We start from the raw sequence: 20,079 nt of genomic DNA on the forward strand, positions 1-20,079 counted from the left end.
TCCCCTTTTTATGTGCACTTGTCTAATTTTTTTCATAAGGAAACATGACTGAATTTCAATAGCCACTGCAAGCATTGTAACTAAAATGGTATTAAATTACTTTGGGGAAAGCCAATCTTAAAGATTGTTAAATAAGGAAAACTGTTAGTAACATTTAATGTATTCCTCTTCCTCCAATACAGGTGAAGTATATCCCTGAGTGAGCTCAGAACTGGCCTCTAAAATAATAATAAAAAAACTGTGGGTTAACACACACTTGGGGTAACACAACAGATGGCCAAGAGTGCTAGATCTCATCTTGCAGGCCAAAGAAATTGCAATTACTGTAACTTACAGTCCTCCTAACTGCACCAGTCACAACTTTGAAAGAGTTGATGGTCACAAACCTGGTTGAGGCTAACCTGAAGGAAAGTTAACATATCCTCCATGGAAGAGTTAAGCACATTGACTTCAGTCTTGAATTTAAAAAAAAGGCTAAAATCCCAGAAAGGAAAAAAAACGTGTAAAGTCATCTTTTGAGTAGGATAACTAGCTCTGGTTAAAAAGTAGGGTGCCTATTCCAAGGAAGGCAAGACAGGGCACTTGAGATGTGCTGCTGGTGATGGGGAAGGGGGTAAGAGAAAAATCACAGCCATTCCTCCATCTTCAACCAAGCCATGCTCTTCTGACTCACCCACTGCTTACTTTGGGTGAGAGGGCTGGAAAACAAACTGGCAGGGGAGGCTGTGATATCATAGGGTTTGCAACAGGCAATTTCTATTATATGGCTTTTGAAGTGAGTGAGTATGTACCCCAAATACAGGAGAGCTTCTCTAGGCTTTTTGGATAGTGGCTTCCAGAATAGTAGGAGGAGGATTCAGACTTTGCCTATGCTCTCCCATCAGCTTTCAGTTTGGCTTGAAAACAAAGACAAAAACAAAAAAAAAAAAAAAAACCTAGAGACACTCTGAAACAACATTTCACTGAGATGGCCACCCAGAGGTTTGAAAAGTGAAGACTTCTGGGGATTTCTATCTATATCTTAGGACTCTTTCCAACATGACAGACATTGGAACTTTAGGCACTGCTTCAGCACAGACCTTACACACATACCTAAATATAAACACAGTAATCGCACTGGTTTCAATGGGACTCCTCTTACGCTTAAAATTAGATGTTACATAAGGTCCTTGCTGAATTGGAGCCCGGAAAGGAAAGGCGAGATGCCAGGTTCTTGATCTTAAAGTTTTTCTTGCTATCTTAGGTACCCGACTATATGATCTTAGGAGGGCAGAGCTGTTAGTGGAAGCTAGACTTCCAGTCCAGCAGTGTCCTTCACAGGCAGCAGGCTATCAACCTTAGAGGAATGATCTTTACGTTTAAGGGACTTATCCCCCTTTGAGTGCTTCCTAGTGGAGGAGGTACTTATTTCTCTTAGTTCAGTCTGAATACCAGGGACAGATGAGATTGAATTATGAATTCTCTGTAGATCTCTTCACCAACCCCATGATGAGAGCAGTCATACTGGAACAGGCAATGCCAATGTCAGATGCAGTTTAAAATTAGTCACGTCCTTCCCAACCCTGCTACTCTTCAGGCCCACCCTGGGTCTGTGTGTAACCAGGGCCTGCTTCCACCACCAACTACTCCGGTCTATGCTAGCGATGGGCTCTGTCCACCCTGTTCAGGCAGAAAGCTCATGGTGGAGATCATCTCCTGTTGCACAATAGGGAGAACCTGACTGATTGGAAGATGCTGAGCAGTTCAAACCCCTGGAGCCTGAGTACATTGACCCCAGGACACTAGAAATAAATGGGGAGGAGTCCTACTGGGCATTTTGTTCTGTATGATAAATATTTTAGCCATTCTTGAGGTAAAAAAATAAAGGCGCTTGCCTTTCAGACAGCATACAGCAGCTTCAAAATAAAAAAGTTCCAGAAAGCCAGCAACAAAACGGCATCAAAATCTGCAGTCATTAATTGGCTTTGACGACTTCCATGCTAAGGAACTGAGCATGCAACTCTGATATTATGCATTTATGTCCACAGTGCACAAATGCATTTACCAAGTTCTTGGGCATTTATCATACACGTTGCAGCTTCAGTGGTACGGTCACATTTAGTTTGTACCTTGGTCAGCTTGCCTCTGCTCTCGGAGTTCTTTAATAGGTACCCTCAATTGGCTCCTCTTGAAGGTCCTAGTTTTATTTGTTTACCTGCTTTCCCCTAATGAAAACTGATCAATATGGGTTAGAAATAAAACTGAATTGAAATTCTCCATGCCACATGAAGTCGTGTGGGTAGCACAATGTCGTGGCATTTATTTTTTTCATCCAGAGGAAACAAACTCATTTTTCCTACTCCAAGACACTAATAAACACTACCCCTCAGTTTTCCATTACCCAAGAGCAAGGGTCTCCTAGAAGGAAATACTATACATCATGTCTGGATCATTCTAAAATCCAAATCGCTAGTTATAAAAGACTTGGATGCTATACAAAATATGCATATCTATATATTATAGCATAGCATACTAGGCTTATAACTACCTTTTTGCAAAGCACTAGAAGAACAATTAGACTGACTGAATTAAAAATATTAAATGACAGAAGACAAAAACAGCCCCTAATACATGCCACAGACATGATATGACAGCAGTTTTTTCAAAGCTGAAGCTCCTAGCAGACGAAGAATGCCAGAGAAGCAATTGCCAATAGATTTGCTGCTGAAAATTTAGAACCCCCTTAACTATAATTTTTCAAAAATAAAAACAGTCAACACATTGTAGATCCATTGTATACTAAAACATTAAGAAGGGCTGACAGACTAAATTTTTAAAAAAAAGTGTAAAATATTTTAAAATGAGAAATAATCTAGTTTCCTCTGCTGCATATGACTGCAAGCTGTTCTTCAATTTGATCATTTTACTTTTAACCCAGATGAGACGTAAATAAAATTTCCTTTTAAGAGAGATTAAGACTATAAAAAAAATCTATTTACACAAACCATGCATTATGTTCTGTTTTAGCCATGTATGTCCACTAGTAGCTGAAAATATTCAAGAAAAGCATTAGCTACTTCAGATAAAATATGTGTCTAAAGTGGAAGATTGGTGACTTGGCAATTGTGACATTGAAAAGAGCAGTAGCAAAAATAAAATGCAATGTGGTTTCAATGTATAAAGGAATCTCGTTTGCATGCAAAAAAGGTGGATTTAGTTCTTCAGTTTGATTAAGAGTAATAATGAAATGGTGATTATGAAAACGAGTATTAAAACATTTACTCACTAAGCTTGAGAGCCTCAGCTTCCTCATTGGCAACACTAACTTCTTTCTGTATCTCACTTTTGTCGAGCAAAATTGGAACCCCTGCTAGCTAACAGATCAGACAAAAAAAAAAAGGACTTCATTATGCTTTTTAAATTTGCAGGGGAAGGGAAAATATTCCACTATGAATTGACCATGATGTTGGCTGAATATCAAATACAATGGCGTACTGAAGAATAGTGTTTGTTTTTCCATAAACTTCCAACTCACTTAAAATTATAGATTTCTGTCTTAATCCAGATCTCTATAATGGTCTTCATTCACCATTGTTTAGGTCAACATTACCTTTTTGCTATACTAAACTCGTAAGAAGTTTAGTTCCCAAGATGAGCTTTGTATTAAGGGACTTATATATACACACACATACATTTCCTTCTCTCTCATTTAGCAGCTTTTTACCAATGCATCATGCTCTTTACAGCAAATGCATCTAGTTTTGTATTGTTTAGGAAAATATTCATTTAAAATACTTTTACAAAATTCTTTACTGTTTCATAAAACAGTAGAGTTCAGGCTGCAGAGTTCAGGATGATGTCACTTCTATTTAAAGTAGAGAAAAATGCAAACTCAAGTGTCATACTAGCATACATTCTATTCAATTACCTGCATTCTCTGCTCTTTACAGTCACACAATTGTGCTAGGTACCATGAGGAATTTTGCTGCAGAACTCCAGACAAGCTCAAAGCAGGACGGTTCAAACCTGCTATCAATGCCACTTCATCTTGCCTGTCAATAGCCTCATTCACTTGGACTAAAGCTATGTGAACTGAAAGGAAAACAATGCTTACAAACAGCAAAAAACATTTTTTGTGCAAAAAAAATTTCGATTGCTGCTTGTATCTACCTCTCTTTATACAAGCCAGTCAGTTGCAGTTTTTATTCAGCAGAGGGTTATATTTTAAAGCTCCAATCCTACAAAAGCCTGAGTCCACAGGGAGTCCAATAAGGCATAAGGATCCTCCCACACTCATCCATTTGCAGGGTCAGGGCCTAAGTCTAAATGTCAAGTCAATCTAAAAAGAGGGGTCAAAATGTACAGCATTCTGCAGCCAGTGGGAACTGACAAAAACATAAGGAAACAAAGCAGGTGAAACCAACTGGCTTCTGAACTGAGGAGTCTGATATCAGAAACAGAAAAAAGATTAATAATGGAAAAAAAAGCATCAAGATGCCCCACAACACTGAAAGCAACTGTTGTAACACTGACAAACATTTGCCACTTTTTAAAAGCTCTGTCTGTAAAAGTAGTAATTTTATCTGGAATTTGACACAAAGAAATACATAACTGGTAGATATGATATGCCCACTTCCAGAAGAAACTAGAATTACTTACTGTTGATCTTATTGATATTGCCTTGGATCTCTGCTTGTGTCAGCAATTCTTCATACACATCTCTTTCCTCTTCTGAAATTGAGCCATTCTAAAAACAAAATCCTAACTTGTTCACAAAGTTGAACACAAAGATATTTTCAGATAGTAGAATAGCCACTCTAGTATGAGTGGTTAAAACTTTATCAACCACAATAGGAAGATTTGCACTCCCTAGGAAAAAAGTTATATTGAAAGCATCCTCTGCTAATCGTAAAACGTTGTGTATGTTTTGATCAAAGCTTGTCTTCTCAAATTAAAACTGTTACTGTGAAATGAATGATGCAAGTGCAATTCTGTATTAATGGAAAATTCTATTGAATAGAATGCTATACTTAATTATGTTTTTCTCCCAGAAGAAGGTACCTTTAAAACATTAAGTTTTTATATAAACTTTTGGTTAACAAACTTTGTTTCTACACAGTATGTAAAGGAGAAAAATGAACATCTTTTGGATTCGAAAATAGAAGAATTTTATAATCCTTACACATCTCAAATATTATGTGTTTGTACACATAACACACGAATGTACCTGTAACATGTTTGCCTCCAGCCAGTTTATTTCATAGATTTCAAGACCAAAGGGATCATTGTGATCAATTTTCTATAGTGACAATCATTCACTAGTTTATCTTGAATACATTAGCTTATTAACGCAATCCTAGAATAATCCTTTTTAAAAGTTTGCATGCACTCTTTTTAGACAGCAATACCAAAATTAAGAATGTTAATTAAATCCAAATATGTTTCAATACCTTCAGTCTTGCATTCTCCTCTTTTCTCCTTTTAGCTTCCAGGAGTTCTTTCTGATACTCCTGTGCAAGGTCCTCATCCACATTCATCAGCATTGCATTTGGGTTTCTCAGAGTTACAAGTGTTTGATCTGCTACTCCCTTCTCAATAGCTTCATTAATTGCAATGACTGCAGCATGCACTGAAAGAGATGGATAAGATCCAAAACTTTAAAAAGGAGAGCCAATGAGAAAGTATTCCTGGTTACCAATTCTCTGTTCTCAAGGCTTCATTTATTGCTTTTTAGAATATCACACAGGAGAACCCCGTTTAGACTGTCAGCCCTAGTGGCGGGGCGAGAGCCCCCACTAACCATTCTCCAGTTTATTTGGATTTTGGGTTACACGATCTGGCCCCGGTCCCAACTAGATTGGATAATCGGGGTTCCACTGTATTTGATCATGTTCTTTCACCATATAGTTTAACTTTTTGGGACTCTCCAATCTACAGAAAAATCAGAATGTAGCTGTAATCACCAGTATAGAACAGGATAGTGTTTAAATGTGCAGAAGTTTGAAGAGTATTTTGTCATCTTATTTCAACAGAAATAGCACTTAAAAAAAAGCTCTTTGGTCATGATGGAAGTTCTGGATTTAAACCTTCCTCAAATTACATTCCTTGTGAAAAAAGGTTTGTGCTCATCTTTTGTTTTGTGGTCACAGACTGTTCAAGACAGCAGAAAGAAACAAATAAGAGACTGGTTTCAGTGTAGCAGCCGTGTTAGTCTGTATTCGGAAAAGGAGTACGTGTGGCACCTTAGAGACTAAAATTTATTTGAGCATAAGCTTTCGTGAACTACAGCTCACTTCATCGGATGGGGAACTAGCTCCCAATCAAAGAAGTGCAAGTCCCACTTAACTTTAAAATAGTCTGGATAAAAGAAATCCTAGAAAAATCTTCTCCAGAGAAATAATCCAGCATTAATAGGAAAGAGACTTAATTGGTCTTTTCAGTCTCCAACATTTATGATCTTCCAATAGCACAAGAAGAGCCCTCAGCATCCATGTCTGAGCCCTCAATATCTTTCCATTTTTTTTCCCCTTTTTGCATACTAAACCTTGGGGCACCACATTAGCCACTCCTCCTCCTCCTAAGAACGCAATTAAATTCTACACTGAACTTTTTGTTAATAGACTTAATTTGTCAGAGGTTTCCACTGTACAGCAACTATTTTCTCCTCCTGGCCAGAATGTGCTTCTCTGGAGCCCATTCCCAACCTAGGGAACAGAAGCCAGCATCAGGAAAGACTACTTCATAGAATTTAAGCAACATGCCTCAGAATTAAGAGGAAAGAGTACACGTTATAAAAAGCTTTGGAAGAGGAAGTTATGTCCCTTTTATCTCCAAGGGAGGAAGGAAATTTACGTTAAAAAAAATCAAACAGGTTTGACAGTAACTAAACCTCAGAAAATGTGTAAGGCTGATAGACTTACTGACCCAGATTTTTTTTCTCCCTATAGATATTTTAAAAGCTACATTTGCAGAATCATGTGCAAACTGTAGTTACAACATGTACCAAAATACACAGTACAAGCCAATACAAATGTAGGAAAGGGTGTTTTAAATTAAGGTCTGAAAGTTTAAAAATTTAAGCTTGTCATATTACTTCGCACTTAACTAATCTGAAATCTTTTTAGTGCCTTACAAATAACTAAGCTTCACCTTGACTATGTTAGCCAAAATTTTCTACTTTGTGTGTGTAAACTTAAATGAAGATTACTTACCTATAAGCAGAGTTCTTAGAGACAGCTCTGCATATTCACACTTATGGGTAACTGCACCACCTTGTGGTGCCTTGAGGTAGAATAATCTTCTAGCAGTATCAGCCAGAGCAGCGCTACTCAAAGTGGTGGTCCGCGGACCAGTGCCAGTCCACAAGCCATCAGCTGACAGTCTGCGCGCACATTAGAGAAAAAAATTGCCGGTCCCCCATATCAGATAACTTGAGAAGCACTGAGCTAGAGAACTCTCAGAGCAGGTCTACACTACAAATTTACATCTGCGCAGCTGCACCAGTGCTAGATGTAGGGCCACAGGTAAATGACATGATAAAATACACCAATTTCACAGCCTTGTATCCCGCCCCCCCCGCAGCTTGTCGGTAGAATGCATTACTCATGTATTGTCTGTAATCACTTGCACAACCCTCCGCTGCAGGTGCAGGAGGAACAACTTGAGAGTCAGATGAACATCTCTTAATTCCAATACATTGAAGTGCAGGGTTTTCTTTTAAAGCAGAGCAGTGCCCTTGAGTGGTCAAATAATGCCAATGCACTGCATCCCCCCAGCCCTTGATTGATGCATCTGAAGTCACTGACTGGGATGGTCCCAGAGGATTTAACTGTACGCACCTGAGCAGTCATTTTGACTGACCACAATCTAGGGAGGTTATGATAGTCTAAGGCATGGGTGATCAACAAGCAAGTTGTTCTGTAGAACTGAGACATCCAGTGCTGCATACCTCTCATTCTTAGATAGGTAAATGGGGTCACGTAGGTAGTGGCTACCATAAGACCCCAAAAAGAATTTTACTCTTAGTATTTTAAAATTAGGGTCTGAGAATTTTAAAGTTTAAGTTAATTCTAGAACAACTTGTCATATTACTTTGCAGTTAAATACTTGGAAATCTTTTTAGTGCCTTATAAATAACTAAGCTTCACCTATAAAAGGAAGCCTCTGTGAAGGGCAGAGGATCAACTTTGGATAATTGAGAGAGAGTCCTATATCTGAAAAAAGGTTGGTCGCAAAGATATTATGGTTTAACAGACCCTCGTACACAGAGGCCTTCAGTAGGTCATCGTCTAAATAGGTGTAAACAAAAATAACCCGATTCCTCAGATGATCCGCTACTGCAAAGAGGCATTTTGTAAAAATTCTGGGAGCCAAGGAAAGTCCAAACAGGATCACCTGATACTGGAATCAGCATCTGGCCACCACAAATTAAAGGCACTTGTGATGATTTTGATGAATTTAAGTATAAAAAAAATACATGTCTTGGAGAGCCAAGAATCAATTCATGACCAATGACAAAGGGATTATGGTAGCTGGATCCAATTTACGGAACCAAAATTTCCAAATGTACTTGTTTAATGCCTGTCTCCAAATACAAGGATAGGTCGGTCCTGGTTGACTGGTTCCTGACTGTGTATCATCTCATCAAAACTAGGGCTTGAGGTTGTACGAGGAGGAAGAAAGTTGTTTAGGTTTAGACCTGTGTGAAAGGCCTTTTTCTATACTGACTCTAAGAAACTGCGTGCTGCTGCTGTGTCTGATCTGTTGAAAAATAGGAGGAGGAAGGACTGCATCTGCTACCAGAAAGGAGGGAGTGGAGGCTCACCTTATTGTGGAGGGAATTAGGCCCAGAGAATGGAGGTGTCAATCTCATGACCTTCAAATTTTTCCAATAATTTTTGTCTGCTTTTTCACTAAACAGATCTTCACCTTTAAAGTAGATGTCCTCCTGCTTCAATCTGGTGTCATAGCTAGGGATGAGGAACAAGGCCATGAATGTCTCCTAATAGGCATAGTAGATGCCAATGCTCTTGCATAGGAGTTTGAAACAACACAGGAGGTTCAGAGGGAACGTTTAGCCACTTTTTGACCCAGGGCCAAAATGGCATTAGCCAACCTTCTCTGGTCATCCAGTTTGCTCCCTAATATTAAGGGATGAGAACACCTTTCTCCCCAGCAAGTCAATTTTTGCCTTCTTTATCAGCTGGTGTGAAGTGTTTGTCCAGATTTTTCCCTATTACTGTAGCAGCCATCACCAGGGAATTAGGCACAGGATGGTTTGAAAGCAAGAAAAACCGCCAAAGGGTATCTGGTACAGTTTGTCCACCTTCTCTGGAGTTGACCAGATACAGAGGGGCACACACTGATTGAGCAGGCTGTAACAGTCCATCCAAAATGGGTAAGGATATCCTACTCTTAACTGTAGCATCAAGGATAATTGGACAATGGGAAGTCTCTTTCACAGGCACCGCAAGCAGATTCAAGATGGAAAGTATGTGGTACCCCAGACTGTGGAACTACATAGTGTACTCAAGTGGAGGGGGATGCTGAAGCGTTCTTTGGGTGACCGATCTAGCTCATAATCCATACCCATCTGCTCCTGTTCAAAAAGGAGAGCTACTCCATCTCCACCCTTGGACAAAACTTTAGGCATAACTGCCTGAAAAGTCAGCAGATCAGGAAGAATCAATTTCAAGGACCTCTGGGCTGCCAAATCCTTAGTAGTTCAGACATTACCGCTCTAGCTATGCAAAAAGTACCTGAAAAGTTCCTGAGGTGGCCCTCAACATCACGGACCCCAGGACTGCCAGTCTCCCCAGTAACTAGGATTTGGGAAAATGTTGGGAAAACGTTGGGCATAGGAGGGCCAAAAGGATGTCCAAAGCATGCTATCAGTCTCTGCATTCTTCCTCTATTTTCCTTGTTAGAAATCCAGATCAGAGATCGAACGAGCCAGGAACAAGAGTTACAGTGGGAGATACGGGGGAACCAGCTCTTTGTGGAAACCCTGCAGGGGTCCTAAGAGAAGAGATCATAGAAGGATCCATAAAAGGAGACTCAATATCTTCTAGCCTCTTCTTCCTAGCAGGAGATGAAAGAGGATCTTGAAATCAGAGAAACATGACACCTCTTAGAGCTCTTGCATTTCACACACTGCTCAACATATCGGGAGTGAACCTGGGCTGCCATGGTGACAGAACTTTCTGGAACCAATGATGTAGTTGGATCTGAAATGGAAGCCGAAGCAGGAACAGACAGTGGAACCAATGATTGAGAGGATATCGGATCCAGTTATACGCAAATCCTGCTCCCTTGCTACTGATGCGAAGGGCAGATCAAGTCTGCATTTCAGTGCTGTAGACACCTTGTCTGGATCAGATAGCTCTAATGCACGGAAACCAGCACTGCTAACAGGCCCTTTGTCCTTTTGCCTCTCTTTTTGGTGCCAACTGTCACACCACCACCAAAGGCACTGATGACCCCAGTTCTGGTGCATCAATGGAGTCTATCTTCCTAGATCTGGAAGGGGATGCTGAAGCTCAACCTGGTCAAGAGTTACTCTGTCAAGACGTGCACATCTTGACAATTATTAAAAGGTAACAAATATGGGAAATGATGGTAATTTAGACAAGGAATCAAAAAATATTAGCTACCTACAACTGTTACTTCCAAGTAATATTTTAAATGAAATGACTCAAAACCATCAACAGCTTATGCAAAAATGGTCAATTCAGGTATTAGGTGGAAAACATGGTAAAGATCACTTACATGCAGCTTCATCCACTGATAATTCACTGGCCAGAATCCCACCAATTTTGCTAAAAGCCGGCATCTGTATACCATACTTCTCCAACTCCTTTCGCATGTTACTGATTTCCTCCTCTATTTATATATTAAAAAAGCAAAGTTGGAAACTATTAACAGAATGAAGTTCTCAGGACTTCACGAGCACTCAGAGCTAAAATTTATTTATAATTTTAAAAGCTAAGGCTTGGTTAACTTTGTTTTTTCATTTTGCTAGAAACTCAGTTTCAAAGCCGTAACAAAATGTGCCATGTAAATTCCTTCCCCATCTTTCAAAGGCGGACATTCATTAAAAAAATAGCCTCCCAATCGCTTCAATAAGGATGTGTGCAGAATGTTGGGAGAGGAGAGGGGAAAAAACTCACATTAGAGAGAGTAGGTTGTTAGAAACAGTAATATTAGCAGGTTTCACTGATGCAACAGATTAGCTACAATATGACTAATTAAAACAGACTTACCTGTAAAGTCCACTTTTCCCAGTAAATCCTGGATCTGTGGTGCTATACCTAGTTTGAACAGATATAAACTACAAAGAAGAAGAATACTAAAGTCACAATGCCAGAAACTTGCATATTCAATAAAATGCCTGCTTTTTGTAGAACCAAATCAAAGCTTATATGATGATCAGCATACTTAGAATGTTACTACATTAAACTCATCTTTAACTATTGACTTCTGTGGACAGAGATGGGATAAATTTCACCATCAGACTATTTTCTATGGTGTATAGTAAACTGTGTGAGCGTAGAGAGGGAGAAGTAATCTTCACAAGATGGAGATATTCCAAGGCGCTTTCTTGGATGGGGACAGGACACAGATGGAATGCAAGACTTGTTGCCTGTACTGAAATATTTCATTATATGGAAAGGGAAAAGTACAGGTACACACACAGATAAATCCTTGATGCTGGATTCATACAAAGTAGCCCTTTAAAATACAGAATTAGTAAAGTGAAACTCAAAAGCTAATATATCAGGAATCCCATGACATGAAAATTTAGTAAAATTTTTTATAACTAATAATTATAATTTGGGGATCAGTCTATTGTCTAGTTTATGTATTGCAACAGGAAATTTAGATATTATTGGCTCCATATAAACAGTAATAGATGAAGGGTATGGTTCCATATAAGCTGGAATGCAATAACCAGCAAATATTGGATGGCATTTCCAACATTCAGCTTCAAATCCAAGCCTGGACACTTAGCTTTGAAGACAGTAGTCCTTTTCACATGCACTATTCAAAATTAGGAATACTGTTTGCAGAACCCACATGTTTTTAGTTAAAGAAAAAGTTTCACCTCAATTTTCCTAAGACTAAGCATATTTAATGTTGAGAGAGAACGAGAGAGAGCACGCGAGCATGCAAGCTCAGTACTTCAATCTCAAATAGCCCCTTAAAAAGCTCAACCAAACTCTTCAGCTTACTAAGTGCTCTCATGCTTTTAGAGAGCTGAAATAAGTTCAGTGCAATTGAGTGCTCTCCAGGAACCATTATTTTCATTTTGATGCAACAAGAAAACCCATATTAATTATTCTTAAAGTTATATAGTGCCATCTGGATAACAGCTGAGTAAATTCACATCTTTATTCATATTTTCCGACCATGTGCAAGGCCTTTAATATAAAAAGTCAGGAGTTTCCAGAATTTATTTTGGCAACAGAATTAATATTTTTGTGATTTTTTTGTGGGGTGAAGCTCAAATTTCAAACAGGGCACTTTAATTCTAAATATTTATAATGGGGGGGCTATTTTGCCTTTAAAAAAAGGTACTTCCGCCCCAACCCCCATGTCATCTCTACACATGGCAGCAAGTATAGTCTGTCTTTTTTCAGTTGCCTGTTAATTGCAGGAGGCGGCGTTACTAAGTGTATTTGTTAATAGTTGCCACAGACATTTTCTGTTCTAATTACGAGGGGCACCGGGCACCACTGGTTTCATCTCCCCTCTTCACCACCACCACTGGGATAGAGGAAGCAGGTTCTTCTGCAGGCAGTAGGTCACTGCAACATCCAATCCCATCATATCTCATCACATAAAAGTCTTCAGATTGCTTCAACACTCTGAATCATTCCATCTGCCACCCTCAATTTACAAGAAGGCATTAAATAAATTAACAGAACAATTAAATGAAAAAAGTTAAAATTCACCTAAAACAAGCCCCAAACTACCCAAGTCTCTTTGCATTAGCCCAGTCCTCCCTTTTACCACAAACCGCTTTTTTGTTAGTTTTCCTTTGCAATGTTTTGAAAAGTTTTTGCTGTAACCTCTTTAAGGCCAGGACTATGGGCTTTTGCACACTATCACTTACTTAGGTATAACTGAAGTCGCTCACGGGTGTGGAAAAGCCGAGTGACGTCAGTTAAACTGATCTAAACCCCCATGTGGGTAACCCTACATCAATGGGAGAAGTTCTGCCCCATCAGCATAGAGAGCCTGCACTAGCAGTATTACAGCAGTGCAGCCGCTGTAGCAATTCTGGTGTAGACTAGCCCTCTGTCTTGTCTGAAGTGCCCAATGAAAAAAATGGCATGATAGCCTGGGAAATGCTGGCTTTTTAGCAGTCACCACTGTATAATATTTAATACTGCAAAAGAACAGAAATGGTTTTGAATATGGCAGATAAATGTACGATTTCAATCTCTTGTGCAAACTACACTTGTACTGTACATGGTTGAGTAATGTGGTCTATGTATTCTCCTTGGCTTGGAGGAGTTTACCACAAGGTGGTGCTGGGAGCTTGCTTTTCATTTTTTTTTTTTTAAACATAAAATGTAAGGATAGTCAGTTGCATTCTTTTGCATTAAGGAATATATTCACCGGAAAACATGCATATCTAATGCATGTTCTTTGTAATAAGGGTTAATTTTTAATGTGAATATTAACAAACGTGCATCTGAACACTGATTTGAAGCCAGTTAGTTTAAAAGAACATTTTACTGTGTGGGAGTGGCTCAATTTAATAGATTACTCATGGGGCAAATGTTTACTGGGAACCTTATTAGTGAGTACTCCTACTAAGCAGCAGGAATCAATACTCATAGCATTTAATTCAAGTGAGGCAGTTTGGAACTTGAAGTGGTCACAACCAACTACTGCTATCAGTTACTCCATTAGCTCAAGTGGCAGAGGTATGTGCTGTGGATCTAAAGGCTCAAACCCAGCTCATTAGCCATGTGAGTTATCAACATAAAAAACAAACCAGAACAAAAAAAAAACAAACAAAAAACTGTCAACTTCCATCAACTGGACTTTTTTTTTTTTTTAAAAAAAGCTAGGAATTTATAGAGACTAAAAGTTATGTTAAAAGAACATTATTACAGTTTCAAAGTCAACCACTCAAAAGTTAAGTGTCAGATTAAGGTTGCACAAGCAACCTTAATTCAGCCTTCTGTGCATATGCATTATGGTAGAGTCTTTAATTACATGATCACATTTCCCAACCCCTACAGAACCTCTGCTTTATTCCATGCACTAACTGGATGCACTTAATGAGCAGCTGGTCAATATTTTGTTTTCTCCTTATTGTTCAATATGTGGCCACAGTCCTTATCCACTGGGCACCATTCAAATCACTGGGCACCTGCTCCAAATACAGAATTCAGAGTTCCCTCATGGAATTTTTGGTAGGGCTCATCACTATAGTATGACTGTCACAAATATTTTATTTTCACAACATTCTGTGAGGTGGCATTAATCCCATTTTACAGATGGGGAACCAAGGCACAGAGAGATTAAAGTCAAGAACATCCATTAATTTGGGTACTCAGTTTGAAGTGATTACATCCTGATTTACTTAGTATTATTCTTTTAAAGCACAGCTCCAATTGACTTCAGGAGCAGCTGAGAGTGCTCAGCATTTCTGCAAATCAAAACACTAGGATCTCACATTGTGGATTCTCACAAAACAAGCAACAGTTAGTGGCCACGTCTGAAATGTTTAGTTTCAGCAACTTGACGAGCATCACATAGGAGGGCTGTAGTACAGGCAGGGATAGAATCCAGTTCTACTCCAGAGCAACATTCATTCAGTTGCCTTAGGCAAGAGTTCATCCTGTCTTCTGCAATCCCCTGCCTCATTCAAACACGCTTTCCAACTTCTGAAGCAAATGGCTATAGGGTCCTACAGAACATAGCCTTTCACACTGTACAACCATGATTTAAGGATACAATTTAGTCACAGATTTTGGCCTGTGCCATGCGCATGCGCGCGCACACACACCCACCCCCCCATGGCAGTGGAGCTCAGGCTGTCAGCCGCCCCCCCCCCCGGGGCTCCAGCTGATATTTCTACCTTCGCTGTCAAGTCCTCTCACTCCCATTTTTAGAAAAAAAAACAAACAAAAACAAAAAAAAGAGACAGGGCACAGGCTCCCGTGATTTTTTGTTTATTGCCTGCAACTTGTTGATTATTTTTAATAAAAGTCATGGTGACAAAAATCTTAACCTTAACCATGATTTACTCCCAGAGCACCATCCACCTTTTGTACTGAATCCATCGGGGTCCTGGAGAAAAACATATGATCATGTAATTAAAGACTATCATAATGCACATACACAAAGAGGATGAATTAAGGGTACATAGCCAACCTTAAGTCTGGCATTTCTTAACTTTAATGCTGTAAATTCAAGCATTTAAATAAAAAGAAAAGAAGTACTTGTGGCACCTTAGAGACTAAAATTTATGCAGCTGCGTGTGTAATGCAAGACAGACATTGGGACTTAAGCTGCAAGACAATTACAGTAGAGAAATGTACCACATGGTCACAGTGCATTTTAGAAGAGGTAAGAGAAAACGTGGACAGAGTGCAGTGACTTTATGCCTGCGTCTTACACATCAAGTCAAAGCAGCAAAGGGTTAAATGCTGTCAAAAGGAAGGGTGGGTAATTCATGGTACAGAATCACCAGCTAATAGTACCATTTTGTTTTTTGTTTTTAAGATTTGAGTGTTGTAACTTTGTGCTGATATGTACCATAGCAAGAAGGATTTAAGTGAAATGTAAACAAATTGAGAATGAAGGGCAAGAAACCTCACAGATCAGCTCTGATGTTTTGGCATGCATCCTGACCAAGGTCAGGCTGCAGAAGGGAAAATGAATACCTCAAGAACCAAACCATTGCAAAACACAGCTCAAGAAGGAAAATACTGATTGTTACACTGTTATTGCAAGCAACATGCAAAGCTGAAGCAAATGTTTAAAAAAAAATGATACATAAATATGGGTAAAAAGTATTAGTCAATCCCACAATTGACTAAGTCTTCACTTTCAGCAAATATAACCATTTGAAAGCCTGGTCTGGAGAACATCTGACATCTGAATAAAGATCATGACATCACTGGAATGGAACTTAGCCCACCATTTCTTTATAAGCTGCTTAATATTAAGAGCCCCATGTGTCCACTTCAGGAAATCATTTCAAGCTTACACAAGACACTCACTGACAGAAAGATCAGCTACATAGTTTTAGACTATAGCTACCCTCCTGTATTTATGTAACCATTGTGATGCTGTCCAGTTAATATTACACCAAATGCAATAATTTAAATGGCAACACTTACTGCAAAAGAATTTATATGGACTGCTAAGGCCAAACTTCCAGCATTTGGAAAGAAACATTAAATGTTGAATGTATACCTTATTTACTGGTATTAGGCACACTTCTTACACAAGACTGCAGGAGCAGGATTTCAACAATTATGCTACAAGTAAAACATTTCACCTATGGCACATTTAGTAGTTCCTAGGGCTACTGACATGCCAAATGGCTCAGCTATGAATGCTGACAAAACAGAATAGTTAAATTATGCCCAAAACTCATCTTTACAATCCTGACACTAAAAAGTTATGAAAGGAAAAGGCTTCCATAGACAGCAAGAGAGCTTAACAGAACCAGGAAGGAGTCTAGTCTGCAAATACCACCACTACCACCAGGGACAGAACATCAGAGACAGAGGTTCTAGACTTTTACACTTTAAACATCAAGAGGAAGAATTAAGGCAGAAAAAGCTTCTAGTTCCACTATAGTGATGTAACCAAAACTTCCCTGGCTTTGTACTGCATTACAACTAAACTAGCTAGATATCTATAAGAGAAATTTGCCCAACATTTAAAACCTGAGGCAAAACAGATTGGGGGTATGAATGATTAAGAATGTATGTACTTCACTTTGGAAGGCAATAGTTCTAATTTGGTGTGAAGGCACAGCTTCAAGTGCCTCATTTTCATTCCCCTGGTCAACACATTTGTACTGGCATTGTTTTAACATGGAAGCTTAATTAAGTGTACCAGCACTTATTTGTAGAAATGGGAAATCAGTGTGGTGACAGTTTCAAGTGGTTGGGCACAAGCTATAATTTTAATCAGGTTCTGGAGGAAGTTACCATCACTCTAAAAAGGTGATTTTTGCTTAATGTCTCAAGATTAAGAGGTCTCACAAACAGCTTATTTTGAACAAATGCTTCAACTTTCCAAATGGTGTGTTTGTAGGAGATTCATGCAGACAGCCCTCCTATGTATTTCAGTAGTTTTTTTTAAAAACTTCTATTTCAGAAGTATTTGCCCAATAGTGCTGTAATATAAATTCATTTAGGCTTACATTGAATTCAAAAACCCATGGCCCAGAGCAAAGTCAATAAACTTAACAGACAATGACACACTAAAGTTTTAAAGTACTACTTACCTTGTTATGAACACCAGTTACTTGAAGCCAGTTTGAAACTATAAGCCTGAAAGTTGGTCACCAAATCTAAGCTTCCTCCCTCCCCATCACTAATTACCTTAGTGCATGAATGCAGTATATCATTTTAGGTATGTTTTTCCTATCATAGACATCTGTAGTCTCTGGATAAAAGATCTAAAAAATAAAGAATAGAATAGTTATTCTGACTAGTAATCTATACTCTCTCATTAGTCCAACTGGGCCCCCTAGAGAACAGTGATGCTACATTACAATAGCTTTAAATGGTCATTACTAGACAAATTAGATATCGAGAACTGCAAGCCGTGTCAAGGTGCTGTACTAGTTTAATTTTATCAACATTACATATTTAACATTTATGAGCATAATTCCATGATCCATAGAGTATGCTTTTAAAGTGAAACACATATTAAATAAAATAGGCAGATGTTGTACAATTTGCTCTTCATTTTAATGGAAGTACTGAAAGAATAAGTATATAGATACAATGTTGTTTGGAACCTCATAAGGACAGAGATTTTGTAAACATCATACAGAAATCCAAGGTAGTTAAGGACATTACTACAACTTGTAAAGCTTAATTGTGAACCAATGTTATCAAAAGGAGAATACTTCATACATATCAAAGTTTACATTTTCAGAGCACCATACAAACTAATCCTTGACACCCTGACGGGTAAGGCATCGTCTCCATTTACCAGAGGAGGAAGCTGAGATAGAGAAATATTAAGTGACTTGGCTGAGGCCACACCATAAATTAGCAGTAAAGCCAGAATCAGAACTTAGAACGACTAAGTCCCAGCCTGGGGTTCAATTCACAAAACATTGCTTCTCAAATTAAGAAAAAAAGAGTGCTCTGCCAAGACACCTAGCATTAGGGGCGCATGCTTCCATGCGGAGAGCTAAATTTCAAAACTAGTTCAACCCCATGCTTCCAGGTCAGAAGAGGTTGAGAGCACTATGGAGGCTGTGTAACCCAGGGGCCCACTGGTGCAATCTGGCAGAGGGCACAGAGGATTTTACAGGGATCCCCTGGGTCAGATACTGGATAACCATTCACTGAAGGGGGGGGCATGTGAGGTCTCCACTGAAAACCAGTAGCCCAGTGGTTGTCATTATCATTGAAAAAAATGTACGTACAGGTAATATTTAAGGAGTTATGTATCTATACTGAAAATTATGCTCTTACAGTTTTGGTGTTAAGCAGATCACCAGGAGATGACCTACGTAGGAGACGTTGCTTTCAGGCAGGAGGTAACAGCCATCTATCTTGCTGTCTAGCCATTTGTGTATTATACACCTCACAATGTATGCCTATTTGCATACTGAGCCAGAGGCAAAAACTAAAATTGCAAATTCTACAAGACTAAACGAACAGGAAGGAGGGTCCTGTTTATCAATACAGATAAAGGATAGGTTTCAGAGTAGCAGCCGTGTTAGTCTGTATTCGCAAAAAGAAAAGGAGTACTTGTGGCACCTTAGAGACTAACAAATTTATTAGAGCATAAGCTTTCGTGAGCTAAGTGAGCTGTAGCTCACGAAAGCTTATGCTCTAAAAAATTTGTTAGTCTCTAAGGTGCCACAAGTACTCCTTTTCTTTTTAGATAAAGGATAGTTTGGTATATCCTGGGATGGAAGGAAATACACGGGGTCCTTTACTGAGGAGGCAAGCTAACAGCATGCTTGTCTCATGCAAGGATGGTTATAAGCAGCCTGGCTGAAAAGCACTGCAGTGATTCTGGGGGAGCAATACTCTACAGGACATGAGATTAGTTAATTAAGTCTAGGTTCTAGAATGCATGTTATGATTTAATTTCATCTGTAACCATGTGTTTCCCACACTTCTACTTGCTTTTACTTGACTCTAAGGTTTTTAAAATAAACTTAGATATGTTTATAGTGAAAACAAGTGTAAGTGCAGTGAGTTATGCAAAGCAGTGATCTGAAGCAAAAAACTGGTAAACTGGGGTGTCCTGCTTCTTTGGAAGCAGCAAATTGTGAATATTGTGAGTGCCAGCGGACCCAGGCCTGGACAGGCCAGGCAGACTCTTGGAAAGCTCAAGGGTTGGGCTGTGCTTAAGCAGCTGTAGAGAGCAGCAAGGCCTGCAAGACCAGAGTGAAGTGCTTATGTTGCCCATGTTCAGTGGAGTTGGGGAGCTGTCCTCCCATTAGGTACAGACAAAGGTTCCTCAAGCTAAGGGCAGGTGATAACAAGGTGCCTCAACCTGGAGTACCCACAGGGAGAGTCATAGGCAACACTCCATATCATTGTGTCACAGCACCTGTTGCTGATTCAGCAAGCTCTTGGCCCTTCTAGCACATGACCCTCCCTGGCACAGAGGGGACATGACATGAGTGAAACCTTTCAGAGAGGGGGACAGAGTGGAAGTAAGAGAAGCTAGATATCTGATGAACTGACATAGCCAGCCACCAAATAAACTGAAGAAGCCTAAAGCAAGCAATAGGGCCTTAAATAAGAGTTAATATTCTACAGATATGAAGAGGTAAAAGCTTTTTAAGAAACACTGCCGGCTAACAAGCTGCCTCAGCAAATGCATAAAGGCACAGAAGTGTCACTGGTCCCCAGTGACTGAGAT

General features: G+C 39.2%; 1 protein-coding gene across 3 annotated transcripts in view; it reads right to left on the minus strand.

Moving 5' to 3' along the window:
- Nucleotides 1-20,079, minus strand: part of IQGAP2 (IQ motif containing GTPase activating protein 2) — a 233,134-nt gene that overhangs the window by 87,694 nt on the left and 125,361 nt on the right. For 2 of the 3 annotated variants that reach the window (XM_038401257.2, XM_043515279.1), the window contains exons 5-11: nt 17,562-17,638; nt 11,241-11,308; nt 10,747-10,860; nt 5,430-5,608; nt 4,639-4,726; nt 3,908-4,071; nt 3,266-3,353 (exon numbers count right to left, since the gene is read on the minus strand). In XM_038401257.2, coding sequence (XP_038257185.1) covers nt 3,266-3,353; nt 3,908-4,071; nt 4,639-4,726; nt 5,430-5,608; nt 10,747-10,860; nt 11,241-11,308; nt 17,562-17,638 — 778 coding nt within the window. The remainder of the gene's footprint in view (nt 1-3,265; nt 3,354-3,907; nt 4,072-4,638; nt 4,727-5,429; nt 5,609-10,746; nt 10,861-11,240; nt 11,309-17,561; nt 17,639-20,079) is intronic. The other variant, XM_038401260.2, reaches the window with a different exon arrangement.

Source organism: Dermochelys coriacea, chromosome 5 (genome assembly GCF_009764565.3).
Source record: "Dermochelys coriacea isolate rDerCor1 chromosome 5, rDerCor1.pri.v4, whole genome shotgun sequence".
Classification (NCBI taxonomy): Eukaryota; Metazoa; Chordata; order Testudines; family Dermochelyidae; genus Dermochelys; species Dermochelys coriacea.